This window comes from Lates calcarifer, linkage group LG10 (assembly GCF_001640805.2).
Source record: "Lates calcarifer isolate ASB-BC8 linkage group LG10, TLL_Latcal_v3, whole genome shotgun sequence".
Classification (NCBI taxonomy): Eukaryota; Metazoa; Chordata; class Actinopteri; family Centropomidae; genus Lates; species Lates calcarifer.
This window is the reverse complement of record NC_066842.1, coordinates 21,284,072-21,301,306: the sequence shown is the minus strand read 5'-3', so window position 1 is coordinate 21,301,306 and position 17,235 is coordinate 21,284,072. Positions and strand designations below refer to the sequence as shown.

Below are 17,235 nucleotides of genomic sequence, written 5' to 3'. Positions count from 1 at the left end.
ACTGTTATTTCAAGCTGTCTGTGTAGATGAAGCATAGGAGAAAAGTTAAAACAGCATTAAGATTTGTGGTGATTATAAAAGGACATTTGAGATGTAAATAAGAACCACTCAGTCATACAAAAAAATTATCACATGAACATACATTTATTACAAATATCACAATCCAGGAAACAACAATTTCTCAATAAATCACATCTTTGGGAACTCTGGGGGGCAAAATTCCTTTATAGATGTTTTAAATACAGCTCACAACTTATTCTTTACAATCCTGAAGTTAATCTCCAACTGTAGGGACAACATATCATTTCTCTCAACTGCATGTATAAGGTGCTCCAGGAAATACAAGGTAGCAAACAGGGAATAGACCAGTCATTTGTCATACTGAGAGATGCGTGTTATCTTTGATAAATCATTCTAGTATAGTCTGAATGATTTTACAGAGCATGTTCATGCGATTTGGTGGAGTAGGAACTCTATCGTAAACAATCTGACCAAAATAATTCAACATTTTATTTTGAAATGTTAATGATTTTTTTTTTTTTAAATTGCACAAATAGTATTTTTCTTGAATTGCAATCTCTCGTATGTTCATTTCGTCACCTGTTTCCAAAAGACAAATATCATTCAGTCAACCCAGAAATGCTTCAAGTAAAGGATAGACAGAAAAACAGATGGAAAACATGAGGCTGAAGACATAGGCAGAGAGATGGAAAAATGGAGAAAAGAGAGCGGAGAGATGTGCTGTGTTATATAAAGCACAGAGGGACACCACATTGCTCAGTCTGAACCAGTCACCTGGAAGATATACCTCCAATCTGTCAGACTTGTTTTGACAAGATCAATCCTGTAAGCAAGAAATCTCAACAGGAGTGATTTGTAGCAAATGATGTAACTGAATCCCACAGTCATTGTGCTGTGGGTAGTTTCTTTTGCTCATTAATGTCAAGTATTTTACTGCCATATCAGACCCAAAATGGCATCATCTTAAGAATGACCCTGGGATATTTAGTAAACTGATACTGAGGAAAGACAAATCACTTTACCATTTCACATTTGCTTTTAAAAGGATTTACTGATCAGCTGATAAAACTGTGTCAAATCAACAAAGCCGGTTGTACTTCTCAGTTTCTAGATCAGTGTTCACCATCACATACGATACAAAATTAAATCACATCTTGCGGATTGAAAATAGTCGTCTTAATACAGACGCATGTGTTTGGAATCACAAATACAAATTAAGACTTAATTATACTGCTGCAATCAAGCAATCCAATATAAATTCAGAGAGAGGTGGTGGAAATTCAATTGTATATTTCCCCCTCACTGGCTTCTCAAACATACATACTTATAATTTGGGTGGGGTATGCCATTTCATTTACAGATTACTTTTTTATAAATTTGAATCCCTGTGTATTTATTTGTTATGGATGTATCATACACGATTGACACTGAGGAAAGATCAACATCTGAGCAAAGACAATAAAGCACATAAAGCAGCAGGGTCAGCCATGCTGTAAATCAGTTAGTCCTAATACAGATTCAAGTATGTTTTTTTTTTTTTCTTTTACTGGTTGTAAAACGAGAATTATGTCATTTACGTTCTCTCTTGTATAACATCTGATTAGATTTTTAACATCTTTTGTAAATCAATTCAGAAAATTCAGTCTTAGGAATAATCCTGCAACAAGAGCAAACTCTGTCATCTTTTTCTGATGGCAAACCCTACTGCTGGGCGATCAATCAGTACAGACAATGAAGCTGATCAAAGGATAGGTTTTGGTACAGACTTGAGAAAATAGAAAGAAAATGCTACCTCAAGAACAACACAATTTGCATACCTATACCCAAAAACATGACAGTGTGATACATCTCAAATTTATCTGTACCTTGGGTTTAATACTGTACTACAGGCTGTGTTCTTCTCAACCACCCAGCCCTTTCAGAACTGCAGACATGTGCATGACTGTGATGGGATTAAATAGTAGTAGCCTCTGGGCTGAAGCGCAGCGGAATCCTCGTATTTGAAAGGATGTCTGATAACTCTATAGCAGGGGCTTGCAGATGAGAAGTAAAATCTGTCTGTAACCTGGTAAAATTGTTCCTGCTCCCCATGTCTGCTCTTTTTGTCTGAAAAACACACTGTCTGTAGAAAGTTGATGATTCTTGGCCCAGCTTCTGCAGTGAGTTGTCAGAAGGATACAAAAGAGGAGATACAGGTAAATGAAGGAATGCTCCTGGGGATCCAGCTGTGGTTTGATTCCCCTCCTCTCATTTCCTCTCTTTCTTCTCTCCACCCCTCCATCGTTGTCTCCTCTGACCAGAACTCACAGTTCTGGCATCATCACAGCATTGTGGCACTGTCCTCACAGCCCTGATGGGTGAGAGGGGACTAGAGGAGGAGGAGAGGGCTGTAGGGCTTGCGTGTCTCTCCTTACTGAAGGAGGGGCAGGAAGTGTGTCAGGAGACATGTGCAATGAGTCTGACTCTGGTCTGGATGTCCTGGCGGCACAGGGGGCACGTCTCTAACTGTAAGGCACACTCCATACACATACCACTGGAAGAAGATAGAGGACAACACAATGTATATGAAGATTTCTACCTACATATGTTCAGACTCTATCACTTTTTGCATGTTATTTTGTTATAGATTTAATTGTAAATGGATAAAACAACCTATAATGACAAAGTGAAAAACTCTCATATCTCTCATTTACAAAAGACCCTTAATTGATTTTAGTAGCAATTACAGCTTCAACTCTTCTTGGGTAAGTCTCTACAAGCTTTGCACACCTGAATTTACACAGTTTATCTCATGACTAGACAGACTAGATGAGAAGCATCTGTGAACTGCATCTTCGGGTCTCTACACAGATGTTCTACAGGGATTAGGGCTGGGCTTTACCTGGGCGACTAAAGACAGGCAGACACCTGTAGGCTGACCCTAACCTTGGTGATGACTAGTGCCTAGTGTTCACCAGACACAGGGTCAGGATCTTTTCCTCAGCTTCTCAGGAGTGTTTTAAATAAAACTCCGAGCAGGCTGTCGTGCCTTTTACTCAAAATGGCTTTTGTCTAGCCAGTCAAACATAAATTTGTGGAGTGCTGCTGAGATGGTTAGTTTGGTTCTTAGTCACCTCCCTGACCAAGAAGGGTCTAGGTCAAGGAGGTTACTCACCTTGGCTGGACAACCAACACCTAGGAAGAGTCCTGGCAGGTCCAGACTCCTTGCACTTCATAATTATTGAGGCCACTCCACTGTGCTACCGGGAACACTCAAAGGTTTAGAAATGGTTTTATACTCTTGTCCTGATCTATGCCTCACCACAGTTTTATTGTGGAGGTCTACAGAGAGTTCCTTGGACTCCATGGCTTGGTGACATGCAGCGTGAATTGTGGCACTTTATTCACACAGGTGTGTGTCTTTCCAAACTATGTCCAGTCAGTTGAGTTTGCCACAATTCAATCTGGACTCCAGTCAAGTTCTAGACACATTTCAGGTAAAAGTAAAGCAAACAGCATGCAGCTAGCCACAATCATGTCATGAGTGCCACACCAAAGGGTCTTTTGTAAATAAGTTCAGTTTTTGATGATTACAAAATTTTTAAAATCTTCTCAAAACATTAATCAGATACACACATACCCATGTCCACAGGGCCGCAGCTCCGTGTCAGCCATGACGTCACAACACAGCGTGCAGCAGTTGTCTCGGATGCTAACCTGCTTTAGTAGGGCCAGACGCCGGTGTCTGGGAAACACACACAAAAACAGATATTTATCTACAGACATTAATTTAAATCTTGTTCTCTTCTGTGAAAACAAAAATGACACTAGAATGATGCACTTGCAGGATTTTCCCTACCATTATAAGGCCTAGGTGCAGCACCTTAGCCATTTTGTGTACCACGTAAGCAAAAATTAATGTAAAATCATCATGGAGAGCAAAATCAACTAAAAGACCTCCATGATCTAATGGCTGTAGTTGGTGGACTCCTTTGGTAAACCTTTTCACCTACCTCTACCTTTTACAATTTTTTTGTACATATACATGGTAATAATAATGATCCAGAATTTTACAGTCCATTGGTCCAATTAAATAGTAAATAAATATCAGTTGATAAAAAAATAAAGAGCCCATTTTGAAGACAGGAGCAACATGTACACCTTCTGCAAGCATCAAAATACAGGATACATATGAGTGATGTATGGCAGTAACTTTCTGTCAAGTGCATGTTTGATGGAGTACAAACAACCCTGCTATCATTTATTTCTTTGTCAAAATTATTATATAATCAGTTTTTGTTGACACTGCATCAGAAGAGTTTTGATCCAACGATGATAACGTTCAAGGTTGTGTTGTTTGCTTAGGAGTTTGGTCAGACACTTTGACATGGAGTCAACAAAATCTGAACATTTTAAATTTCACAAAGAAGGTATTTATCACACGGCTGCTGATCTGGCAGACATTCTGTCTGGTCCAACACAGGTATAAGAAGTAACACTGATAGGTGACTTTCATGTTGGTGGAACATTGTGCTGGGTCACTACTGCAGTTTATTGAAAACCTTAAATTGAGGAGAGACTTAACTAAGTGTCTGACATAAGAATGGTCTGTGGCATAGTAGTAATAATAGACTATAGAGGCTGATGCACAGTTATTGTTCTGCTGATTTTACTACATCTAATTTAAATAGTTGTTACGTTTACTAAAAGAGCTGCATTCATGTAGCCAACAAATTAAGAGAGATGAAAATGCTCTGTGTACACTTGAGCAACCTCAAAAGATGAGTCATGTTTGTATTATGACATACCTGCATATTGGACACTGTGTTCAAACAAATGATTCACTGGTCAGAGGACGGTCGGGTAAGACAACCAGATTACATATGGCTTTTCCAAACTGTCAGTGTGTCGTCTATTTTAGACACAGCCATAAAAATCACTTCAAAGACCAGTTTCACTCCATACCTGGGTAGGATGATCTTTTCACTGGGGAGCAGTGAAGCAAAGTCGTTGAAGGTGCTGAACTTGACAGAAGGTGGGTGACGGAAAGGCTTGGCCCCAAAGTTAAACTCACACTGCTGGTACGACATAAAGCTGGCTGCAGCGAAGAAACCCGACCTGACAGAGATAAAGGTGAAGGAGAAAAAGGGGTTTAAGTTGAGAGAAAAAAGGAAGAACAGAAGAAAGAAGAGAGAGAGAAGAATAAAAAAGGAAGGAAAGAGTGAAATAATGAGGACTTGCCAAAGAACAAAAACCATATAAAATGTAATAGAAACTCAGGGCGCCGTGACTTGACTTACGTGGCCGATGAGAAAACTTGTTTCTCTGGTGGCAGCTGATGTCCATTCAGATAGAAGATCATCTGCTTCTTGCTGAGGTCCAACAGGAAGCCAATGGCATCTCCTAAACAGGACACACACACAGCAGAATAGAGCCTTGGCATGCTATTATTACTATTATCCCTCCATGTGGGAGGTAAATCAGAGCCTGAATGCTGGCAGTGACAGCAGTGTGTGGGCACTAAAATCACAAAACACTTCAGAGACACCAAAAACAATAAATCAGTTTCTAAAAATATGAGTCTGACATTTAAAGCGTGGTGTCCCCTCTCTTGTACTGCTCAAAGTGACAACAATTTCACAATTTCTTTCTAGTGTATGATTAGAAAATTGAAAAATAGCAGTCCTAAGTAATAACTGTGTTTGTGTGTGTCGTGCATACCCTCTTTCCAGCAGGGGTGAGAGTGAGGTTTACTGCGAGCGTTGTACCAGATGAGCTGCCTGCAGCCATCATACGCACATGAGTATTCATCATCTCCTATTCCATAACCCTCCTGTAACACACATGTACATACACATACACAGGATGCTTAAGTATGTGTCTGCAGAGAACCACAATGTAAAGAAGGTGAACAGTGAACACTCTGAAGAGGATTACATGGTTGAGGAACTTGCTGTCCTTGGTGGCCCATCCAATTTGCATCACGCCTGATGTAATGACCGTCACCTCATAGTACCACACGCCTGAATCCACACAGAATGTACAACGCACGCTCTCAAAGGATGAGGCATCACATCGTGCCTGATGATGGGAAAAGGAGAAAGAAAACATTCATTGAATGTGTATACTAGGCTAATGAGTATTAAGTATTAAAACATCAATTATTTACTAAAAAAGTGGATCTTCTGCTGATCACATGGACCTCCCTGACCTGGCTGTTAGACTATACACACAGACTAACCTCTAGTCCAGTGGGGGAAATCTTGAGGTACTCGCTGACATCGTTGCTGTTGAGCATGGCGTTGATATTAGTGAGGTTGACCTTCTCATAGGTGAACTGACGACCATCCTTAAGGACTGGACAGGGGACAACAGAATGTCTTTCTTTACCCACTTATATACACATATACCTAATTAAAGAGACAGCCTGTGATACTACACAAACAAACAATGTTGAAAACATGGGGTTACTCACACAGGTTGTCAAGGCTCCACTGTGAGCAGAACCCAACCTGCCTCTTCAGGTAGTCAGGATGCTCTGCCCATGACTCCAGGACAGCGAGTCGATTGCTGATACATGACTCGGACACCGTCAGTTTGTTCTCACCTGAGGGCAAGAAGTGAGTGTGAGACGGAATGACTAAATAACAACACAGTCTCCAATGACTAACTTGTTAAGTCAGAAATGCAGTCCATCCTGTCTCTGGTCTCACACAATAATATTTTATATGCAAAGTAATGAAACAGCCACCAGCATCTCTGCTCAATGCTTTAGTAAGGTGACTTCACATCTCAAAATGTCTACTGTTTTGCAGGGAAGTCACAAGTGTTAACTTGTCTCATCATTAATCTTTTATTTTGAGCTGGCTTTATGATACAGTGAGTGAACCTACTGGTCTGAGAGAACTTCTCCAAAGCGATGAGAGCAAACAGCATGACAGTAGGGTGGGCCTCAGAACTCTGGAGGGAGAGTCACAAAAAAGAAATGGTCATTAGTGTGTGAACTTTTAAATTTGATTAATTTGACAAAAGCATTTTCTTTTGCCCAAACATAAAGTAATACAGGCAGCCTTAATATACTGTCCTGACCTTTAAATCCTTGCAATTTGGACACTATGTGTTTAAAGGGCTGTATCTGCCACACAGGTCTTTCTATTTTTATGTTAACCTTCTAAAAGTAATGTTGAGACTTGGCACTTGACATTAATGTAGTATCCAAGCACAAAATGACAAAACTTGCAACTGTCAGATTGTCAGTTTCAGGTTACAAAACTTTGACAGTCATGAGCAACAATTTCACAACTACTTTGCTTTACTGGCTGCATAAGCAGCAATATGTCTACCTTCCAGGATAAACTCTACAAACAACATTTACCTACATACATTTGTCAGCTCCTGCAAAAAGTCACTGACATTCATGTACAAAAAAGTTATTAAAACACTGTGTTCTGACTCATTCTTGTTTCTTCTTTCCAAACTCCTCCTCAACACTCCCAGCAACTGTTTCATATTAAAAGACAATGCAAGACAGCAACTTTGGAAAGCTTTATGTAACTGTGACAACATTTGGATAAATTCTGTTGCATTTGTTAGATGAGTTTGAAACACTGCAACTGCTGAACTGACTTCCTTATAGCTTTGGCAAAGCACAGAAAAGAGTGGTTCAGACGACAGTGAGGCTCTTATCTGATGAAGAGCAAGAACAATTTGGAAAGCTGACATCTGCTGACATCAAGCTGATCAACAGCTGGATAACTACAGCCGTCACCTCACCAGTTAAGCAACCACAATGCATCAACAAATGTTAGATTATATATATATATATATATATATATATACTAAGTATGTGATGAATTAAAAAAAAGATGTATATTAACAGGGATTAAAATAGGATGATGGGGAATTTTCAAAGATATATTGTTTTACTTCAGGTTTAGTTTTTTGTAAGCAAAAAAGTAGTTAATAAATTCAAATCAAGCATTTTAATGTTATACCTTTTTTCAAAATGAATTATAAACACGAAGACTACCACTATTGTGAGTTTATGTTCGCTCACCAGGCTCTCTAGAAGGTACTCGAGGGTTCCAGGGCTCAGTAGTCCAATACTGGCTGGTCCTGAGAGAAAGAGAGAGAGAATATTAGAGAGCTAAAAAAGAACTGTCTCAGAAATATATTTACTAACCTCCACTTGTAGTGTGCGTTCCTGTCCAACCCAAATAGTGAATTATAGAAATTTAAAAAGCAATAAAAATTGTGCTTGCCAGTTGGAACTTGTTATCTAACAACTTGTTTCCTGACAACATCAATCTACTGTTGTGGGGAGATCAGAGGGCACCGTGTACATCTTACATTACATCCTCAGATCCTGTTTCTCAAGCGTTATAATGAAACTGAAAAAAACAACTAAGGAATCTAATGGATCAACTTTATTCAGCTTCTCTCTTTATAACTGCTTCAATTTGCTTTAGTTTTTTCAAACAACCTTTATTAACACTATGAAATGAGGACATACTAGTATTTTAAGGAGTATTTAAACCTCAGTATTCAGCTGCTCCTTGATTCCTACACTGAGTAACTGAGCTAAACTAGTTTAATCTATATGTAGAGATAAATAAAGACCTGCTGCCCATAATCCATGAGACACAATGTGTGATGTGGATGTTGTGGATGTCATGGTGCCTGGCAATGATGTTGCTGGATTTTCTAATACAATCTATCATAAAAGCTAGTTTAATCTGACCATCAAATATACTACCAAACTGAGATAAGACATAAAAACAGCATCAATGAATAGATTTCACTCTGGGTAATAGAAAAAAAAAATAATTACCCCAAAACAACTAACCTCTTTAACACAGTAGTAATTGAGCAAAAGGTAATGTGAAGTCCTTAAAAGTTACCACACACACACTTTGTGTTCTTGTAATCAGTTGTTCGCAATCACTGTCTGACTATGTGTTTGGGCGTCTACATGATCATAGCGAGCAATTAACATGCCAATGGAAGCAATGAAGACCAAGAGCAGTGATTCAAGGATTAAACAAAAACAAGAGTGTAAACATGGACTGTACCGGCAAGTTTCTCTGCCAGACATCCGAGGACAGCTGTGGTGTTTCTGTGTTTAGCAGGGTTTAGAGCGTCCTGTTGTGCTACAGCCGAACTCAGGCTCAACATGTCAGAGAGTTTCTGGAGAGCATCCTGGAGAGGAGATACAGATCAGTTACTCTAATGAGGGTCACTTACACACACAGTTTCTATGAAACAGAGATATCTTAAAATTTCAAAATCCTGCAAAACAGGTTGAGATACAGAGTAATAAAGTTAAGTGTGGGGCAAAATACAGTGGGGAGTGCATATACATACATATATATATACACACACACAGAGTTGCTAGTGTGGACAGACAGAGATAATTATAAGGACCAGCAACTGGAGAAAGCACATCTAGAAAATTTAATTATGTTATTAACAGGGACACAGTGTCATTGATGCACCAGGAGCCTGGATCAACCAGTACCAACCAGCTGCAGAGCCACAGAGCCAGTAAGTCCTGCCTATGCCACAAGTAACAGCAGCAGTAACAGAGACAAGACAAGACAGCATAGAGAAGTAATAGCAGCAGCAGTTTAGATGTACAATTGTAAACACGCCAGTGTTGGTGAAGGATGAAGAAGAAAAGGAATGTCTTCTGCATTTATGAAATTTGAAACACCTGTAGGCAAGGGGAATTACAAGTGCAGTTTTATACATTCTCTAGCTGCTGCTTGTGTGTGTGTTTGAACCTTTACAGTTTAGATTGTAAACTTGAAAAATGTGTTTTGTTAAATGTAGCATATTTGTTGTTGAATGCTGTGAAGAGTACAGAGTTCATAGTGCTCAAGTTCCATGGTATGTCCTCTGTCCTCAGGTTACTTTGGTCAGGGAGGCAGGGGGGCCTAACCAGATTTTATTTGTCCAAAGGGGGAAAAAAAGGTGGGGTGAAAAAAGGGGGTGGAAAGCAGAGGCCAGAGGAAACAATAAATGGAATGAGAGAAGGATGAGAAGGATGAAAGTTCTTTGGAGCTAAATAGGCTGCATTTTTATTTACTAGTACTTATTATCCACTGGAGGATACTATAACACAATGATGTTTTCAATATTTCATTTTATCCATTAGACATGGCAAATGTAAAACCTCAAAAACATACACACAAAGCAGCAGGTGTAACACATATTGCCTGTAGGTGACAAAAACATGTGTACATCTGCAGGTCAAACTGCTGCTGCTGCTGTTTCTTTCCTTCTCTGTAGGTCCAGGCGTGTAGAAGTGATCTAACAATGACAGGTCCTGATGAGTATCATCAGCCTGCTAAATGTGAATGAGTGTATTTGTGATGGAGCCAGTTCTTGGTGACAAAAATTAGAAACCATAGCATGTCACTGACAGAGGGGCAGAACCTCTTACCATGTCCCTGTACGTACATTGACACACACACAGCTGCACCAAAATACAAAACAGATTAAATTGACCAGAACCAACAGAAATGGATGAACCTCTCAGGATCTGGAGCCCATTCAGCTCACTTTCCCCAATAAGTAATCTAGCTTTGCTCTTTTTCTCACATGGACACTAACCTTGGTTGGCAGGGGACACTCATCCAGTAGAAGAGTGATCACTGCAGGGCCAAGCGGATCGTCCAATGGGATCACTCGAATCAGGGACTGGACGACCTCCAGCCAACCATCATCTAAGAGAGGAAAGTGGAAAGGTTTGATTTGAGATTCAACTGACTGAGTTAAACTTACCATTCACATAAATCCTATTGTAACTGTGTGAAAGCCAACTCTGGCCTGGCTGCATACAGCATTAGGAAAATATTTTACTCAACTGTAGTTTTCAAGATTAATATGGTTTTATCTTTAGGTGCACAAAAGCATTACACATGTGCAGGAGAGCATCTTTAGAAACACAGAGTATGTAATGGCTTACATCTTATAGATGTGTTCTTTTTTCTAAGTTTGGTTTTGATTAGTTATTTGATGCTATAAAAAGGGGATATGAAATCATGATTTGACAGGTGTGATTGACTCACAATTGATTTTTTCTCATTGGTCAAAATAATAAAATGTGTCAGAGATAATGTTTGGGAAAACAAGGGTCAGTGTGTTTTAGGAAGAAATAAATATATTCATCTAAAGGCATGTGTTCCTCTTCTCTGGCAGTGTTCTTCATGATAAAACAAAGAATTGTCATGGTTAGTCTTAATAAAACTGGATATTTCTAAGTGAATTGAACTGTGCTGAAACCTCTTTGTGAGAGTCTCCTGGATTATGAGTATTAAATGCAGCTCAAATGCAAAAACACCCATTTCCTGTCCATTAGGTGACTCAGTAACAAACACACTCTTCCTATCACTTATGAAAGCCAACTTCCTTATGAATAATGTAACATGATAGCACATGTCAAACAGAAAGTGACTGGCTGGCTGACTGACTTGCTGCTTGGCTGCATTCAGGGTTCAGTATCTGCAAGCTAATACCCAACTTGGCTGGAGTCAAGCTACACAACACTACACCATGTAGCATCAGACACCATATGTGCATGACACAAGGCCCGAACACATGCTACCACATAAACATACACACAACCACTCTCACACACACAGCATGAGATATATGCACAAGAAAGAACGCACAAAACAAACCAAAAACAGACACAAACATCTACTGAACAGACAAACCCAAATAGGAAACAGACCTGTCAGTTACTGTCCAACAAAAGAATCCAGCAATACTGTGAGGTTTTATTAACTTGGACTATGGCTCAAACTAGCAAAAACATCCAGCTAGAACATTCATAAGAGAGGAATATTTAGATCCTATTTAGATAAATTTTACATGAAACAGCCAACACATCATGTCTGCAGTGTAAGTCGTGACTACATCCCTTCCGCAGGTGATGTAATGTTCCCCCGAACTGGGCCGGGGGGGCTGTTAGAGAAATGCTGAGACAGCGATGTTACAGCAGGATTGTAAGCAGCAGACAGGTGGTGTTGCAGCCCCTCTCCTCTGTTCAGTAAAGGTGTCTCCAGCTTGACATACTTTTACACTCCATTCAAACCCACCCATCTTACTACTGTTAACAACAGGACACAGCTCAAGCACACCAAATACACTCACTACTTTAAAGCAACACGTATTTCAAATACTGAAGCATTTGTCCTTGACAGAAGAGTATGAGAGGTTTGAACGGGGTTAATTATATCAAACTGAGTGAGCTTTCAAAAAACGCTGAACATATCTGAGCAGTGACTAAAAGCCAACCAAGACACTGTTTTGTGGGTCCAGACAACATTACCCACGTTGTAAAGTTACTGTCACTGAGCAGAGCTAATGCTCCTACCCATTTTATAACCTCTGATTTTACAAGAGTTTCATTTGTTACATGGACAAAATGTTGTCTGGTAAGTCCATGCTTAGTGTATACTGTATGTGTGTATGCAGTATCTGTTTTATTTAATTTCTTTCCTTACCTGTCTCTGCCATCTCATGCAAAGTGATCATGGAGTAAGGGGGCTCTTGGTCACTGAAAAACAAAACAGACCACAAAATATGATAAGAGCCTGGTTTAGGGGTGTTTACCTGAATGTTACACATCACAAACTAAGCTCAACATTTATTCATTTATGTGCATGCTTTACACAAATGGACATGATGCTTTTCAGTAAGAGCATTCAACCAGAAAATAGATCTCAAGTGTTTATAACCGTGTGATCACTGCATCTGAAATAATATAAACAAATGATTCAGCCTGGGTGTCTGTTGTTGCAGTAATAGCTAAGGGCAGTAATGTTATCTTACTGAGAGGTTAAGGGAAGCATATAATTAAGATGGATTTACTTCACAGGGTGGTGGTGGTGATGATGCTGTTATAACTGTTGCTTGTCATGGCTCATCCAAAGCCGAAAAATGCTTTCTTTTGGACAACCATAACTTCAGCCAGCTTGATCTACAGATTTCCTGACACAACTAAATAATAGTGTAACTGAATTTTTTTCATTATAAGTCAAACTTTGAACCAATGCATACACATTCAAAAGACAAAGATTTCATTGCAATATCTGTCAGTATTCTAATTAAGTGATATCTCTGCTATATCTATATATTTTGTGTGAAAAAGAACACAGCCATCTTCCAAAATGTAATAACAACAATAATAATATCTTGAATTTATATAGCGCCTTTCACAAGACCCAAGGACACTGATTAATAACAAAATAGTTCTTGGAAAATAATTTTCTGTTGATCCACTAACTGAAAAGTTAAATGTTTGAGCACAACATCCAAAACAACACTACCGTTTCAAAATGACCTGTTAAATCAGTACATCTATGACAGAAAAGAACGTTACATACTGTAGTTTGTAACTTTCCCCTAGCTATCCCTAGAGTTGGAGCCAAGGGATTGAGATGTTAGCATTTAGCATTATTTCTCACCAACACTCAGTCCCCTTCCCCCTGGAAATACAACTACAGGAACCAGGCATTTTTAGCACACTTCTGTTAGCACATCTTTGTGTCCACATGCGCCAAAGACCACCAAATGTCCACCTTCTCAACCATATTGTTACAACAACAGCCACAAATACTGATCCTCAACCTGCTGTCACTAATAGGATCAGGCTGTAAATCAGACAAACATAGCAGACTACACTGCCCATAATTCACACTGACCTATTTTAGCATTCGTATTTCAATTTTTCATGTCAATTATATCGCCTGACTCAGTGTCCTGGGGGGTCACACTGAACAGCTTTTCTCAGAAGACCATGACAGTTCAGAGGAAGAGGAGGATACAGAACAAAGTGCCTCACCATCTACGCAAGCAGCACAAATCTTGCTACATCATTGCAGCAAGTCATCACTGTGTCAAACTGACTCACACAAAGTCCTCACTTAAGAGTTCTACCTGTTTGAAACTGTAAGTACAAGCCCAAATACCTGCAGCAGCTGCTTGGAGTATTTACTATCATCCAAATCATCTCCACATTAAATTAACAAGATTTTTCAGTCTGATGAATCTAATAGGAATGCTAATTCAGTAACAAAAAAAGGGGAAGAATGTTGTTTTTAGTTAGGTCATATTAACTAAATTCATCCACTTGATTCAAAATATTTTTTTTACCAAAGCCTTTAAATTGATAAATATTTTAGGCAGGCTATTTTGTGAAGTTACTGATTTATTCCATTAATATTCTGCAGTTGTGCATTTTGGTGTAATCAGTCAGGTATGTGAGAAATCCTGGCTTCCTGGAAAAAGAATGACAAATTCCCCTGTTCTATTAAAAAAAACACACACACATGAAAACTATCTACCCTCATTTAGACTACAAAGATGTTAGGTAATGATGGAGGAAGTGTGATTTGTAAAGCTGTTTCACCTTTTTCACCTACTTTTAAATGATGCAGTGAAGTTTGATAGCATTGGTCTTATTAACCAGACAGATGCCATCCAGCCACTCAGCCAAACAAAGTATGGAGAGTTTATCTGACAACACTGCAGCGTTCCTACCACCCCACAATACCATAGACCTAATAATATAGGATACCAAAAACATGGGATGTACGGGCTTTAATAAATCTGATGCACATATTTTATATTGTTAGTTCCCCAATAACACTAATAATAAAAGAGAATAGTGAATCCTTATGATTTTGCCTGTGTGATTTCTGCACAATAATGTGCTATGCTGCTGTTCACTCCAAAGAAAAATGACACAAGACTTAGTCTTCTCAAAGGCGTGACTTTACTTTATACCCACTACTCCTTCAACCATTCTTGTCAAAGTCGTGCATGCAACGTTTATGTATTTGTGACCATAAAGAACCTCATGTGATTCTCCTTCTGAAAGATATCGACCTCTTTGTTTTTTCTGATTTGAGTGGGCATGAGTTTGACTGAATTTGAGTTTAATGGGCAGCTAATGTGGAGTGTATGATTGCAGCCTTTGATCTCCACTGCTCTAGTTGACAAAACTACAACCCCTCAGGTTAACACTGTATCTCACTGCATGAAAAACAAAGAGCAGGATCAAGAGGGTTCGAAATATGCCAAGTCTAGACACCCACTGAATGTGCTAGTACACCCTGATTACTTTACCAGGACATTGCTGCTGCCCTATTGCTGCTGCACTTCTTAGTGCTTCTACTTTAAGTGCATAAGTGACAACAGTATTTTAAAAAGCACTGAAACTTTTAATAGACGGAACCTCTTTAACAAAAGGTCAGAATGGTCACCTGTCTGCTCATTTCCACTCTGCGTTACGTCCTCATGACCCTGGTTCAGGATTTTTTAATTAGCTAAGACACTATCCGAACTAACAACAGACACTATTTCTGAAACTACAGATTATTAATTTAAAAGTTGTACAGACCACTCTGACTCTTCGTCATCCTTACATTATTAATAGCAGTACTAAACTTACTTGTCTACAAGTGTCCTGATGACAGCCAGTGTGTCCAGCACCAGGCCATCCACATTCTGCTTCTTCCGTCGTGGCTCGTGGGGCCCTCGTCCTCTGCGTGGCGGTCTGACTGGGTCCCTGGGCCGACTGCTCCGAGCCTCTCCAGCATCAGCACCTACACCTGTACCATGATCGACCCGCCTAGCTTGTCCTCGAGTCGACCTTGACGACCCATGGTGATGGTCCTCCAAGTCACTATCCTCTCGGCACACACAGCTGTTACCCATGGTTCCAGTGCCGGAGACCACGCTGGCAAGGGTCTCCCAGAATGAAGGAAGGGAGTTTGAGGAGGAAAGGAAGAGCAGAACCCTTGCAAGGCTCCTGCAGGCACAAAAAGTGATCCAGGCGGCTACTATCATATCATTTGGAGAGCTTGGTTTTGGGGGACTCTTGCCCCAGTGGGCTGGGTGGGGTCAGTGTAAATGATCATACTGTTGCCAAGCAGAGATGTGGGTTTGGATTTGGGAGGAAAAATATGGCTAATTAAATCTATCAGGAGGGGTCAGGTGATACAACGAGGAAACCTCTGAACATCATAGACAAGATTCAGGTCCAGCTGTCGTCCCGGGCAAGCACAGCTGTAGGAGCAACACAAACAAGACAGAAAAAGTGAAAAGTTAAGTCTGTACGACCTGCATATTTAACTGCCTAACAGCTGATCATGTTCTGCCAGCAGCTAAACTTAAAACTGGAATTAGATAACATGAGATAAGGCTCGGTTCTGAAAGAAATAAAATAGTGAAAACTTGAAAGAAAATCAACACTATCCATTTAGCTGTTCATCTCTCAAGCAAAGTAGTTACTGTACGATGTCTTGCTCTAAAGTTGTACCGTTTAAGCAGACAGTCACAGTGTATGACCTCATTTTATACCAAATGTGTGAGACACTTTAGTATTGTTGACAAACAAGAGCTTTTGAGTTAGCTGGCTAGCAAGCTAGCCACCCACCAAGCAAGGATGGTAACGTTAGTAGTTCCAAATGAACACCAAGTCTCAAAAACTTGCACGTATTATTCTATTAGTTGACAATAACGGTTCAATTTCAGTCCAGACGCATACTTACGTTGCTACCACATGAAAACAACAGCATTCAAACGCATGCAACCCAGACCAAAGTAGTTCACAAAACAGGCAGCTAACTAGCTTGCTTCGTTGTGTGGTAGCTAACCCGCTAAAGCTAGCTGTTAGCCGGCTAAGTGGACACTCCTGATTCTACTGTCAAACGACACAAGTTAGCTGACGTGACTAGTCGTGAACTAAGCGTGCGATTCAAACGCCGGTGAAGTGAAAGGGACACATTTACATGACCCGTCTATATTACACAACACACCTTTGCGGAAATCTAAAACGGCACATTCATATTATGACGGTTAGCTAAAACCCCTTACACATTTTAACGGCGCTACACCGCTAGCCGCTCGCTAAGTTCCGTAGCGTTGGCAGCTAACGTTAAAGGGCTGGCCATCATCAGCTGTGGATGCGGAGGCGAGGCTGACGGAGGAGGAAGGAGGATTTCTTTAGAAGACAACGTCAACATACAGCAAAGACTCCGTTTTGCAAAACAAAAGCTGTCATTATCTGTTTCCTTCATTATACATGACGTATTACGTAACCTATTTAAATTTGTCTGGAACATATCTATTGTTGTTTTTTTGGAGGCATATCATACTTTGCACCTTGTATATATATTTATTGTTTTATGACAGAAAAACACGAGGAAATTACTCCTTTAA

General features: G+C 39.8%; 1 protein-coding gene across 2 annotated transcripts; it reads right to left on the bottom strand.

Annotated features, from left to right (window-relative positions):
* Positions 1-125: 125 nt before the first annotated feature.
* rspry1 (ring finger and SPRY domain containing 1) lies at positions 126-17,055 on the bottom strand. Of its 2 annotated transcripts, none has more exons than XM_018703584.2 (15): positions 16,891-17,055; positions 15,464-16,080; positions 12,513-12,565; positions 10,615-10,727; positions 9,072-9,198; positions 8,057-8,115; positions 6,894-6,960; positions 6,476-6,607; positions 6,242-6,357; positions 5,938-6,081; positions 5,722-5,833; positions 5,301-5,403; positions 4,966-5,118; positions 3,641-3,745; positions 126-2,554 (listed from the first exon to the last, which is right to left on the bottom strand). In XM_018703584.2, the coding sequence occupies exons 2-15, from the start codon at positions 15,859-15,861 to the stop codon at positions 2,458-2,460; spliced, it is 1,779 nt and encodes a 592-aa protein (XP_018559100.1). In that variant the 5' UTR covers positions 15,862-16,080; positions 16,891-17,055; the 3' UTR covers positions 126-2,457. The 2 variants fall into 2 exon arrangements, with proteins under 2 accessions (XP_018559100.1, XP_018559099.1); XM_018703583.2 differs by having other exon boundaries at positions 16,566-16,990.
* Positions 17,056-17,235: the final 180 nt, after the last annotated feature.

Bases quoted from the DNA above. Each gene is read 5' to 3' on its own strand.
- rspry1 (XM_018703584.2), bottom strand. From the start codon at position 15,861: ATGATAGTAGCCGCCTGGATCACTTTTTGTGCCTGCAGGAGCCTTGCA. The intron at 9,199-10,614 runs GTTAGTGTCCAT...TCTCCTCTCCAG, and splicing joins AGTGTCCCCTGCCAACCAAG to GATGCTCTCCAGAAACTCTC. The intron at 6,961-8,056 runs GTGAGCGAACAT...CTCTCCCTCCAG, and splicing joins AGTACCTTCTAGAGAGCCTG to AGTTCTGAGGCCCACCCTAC.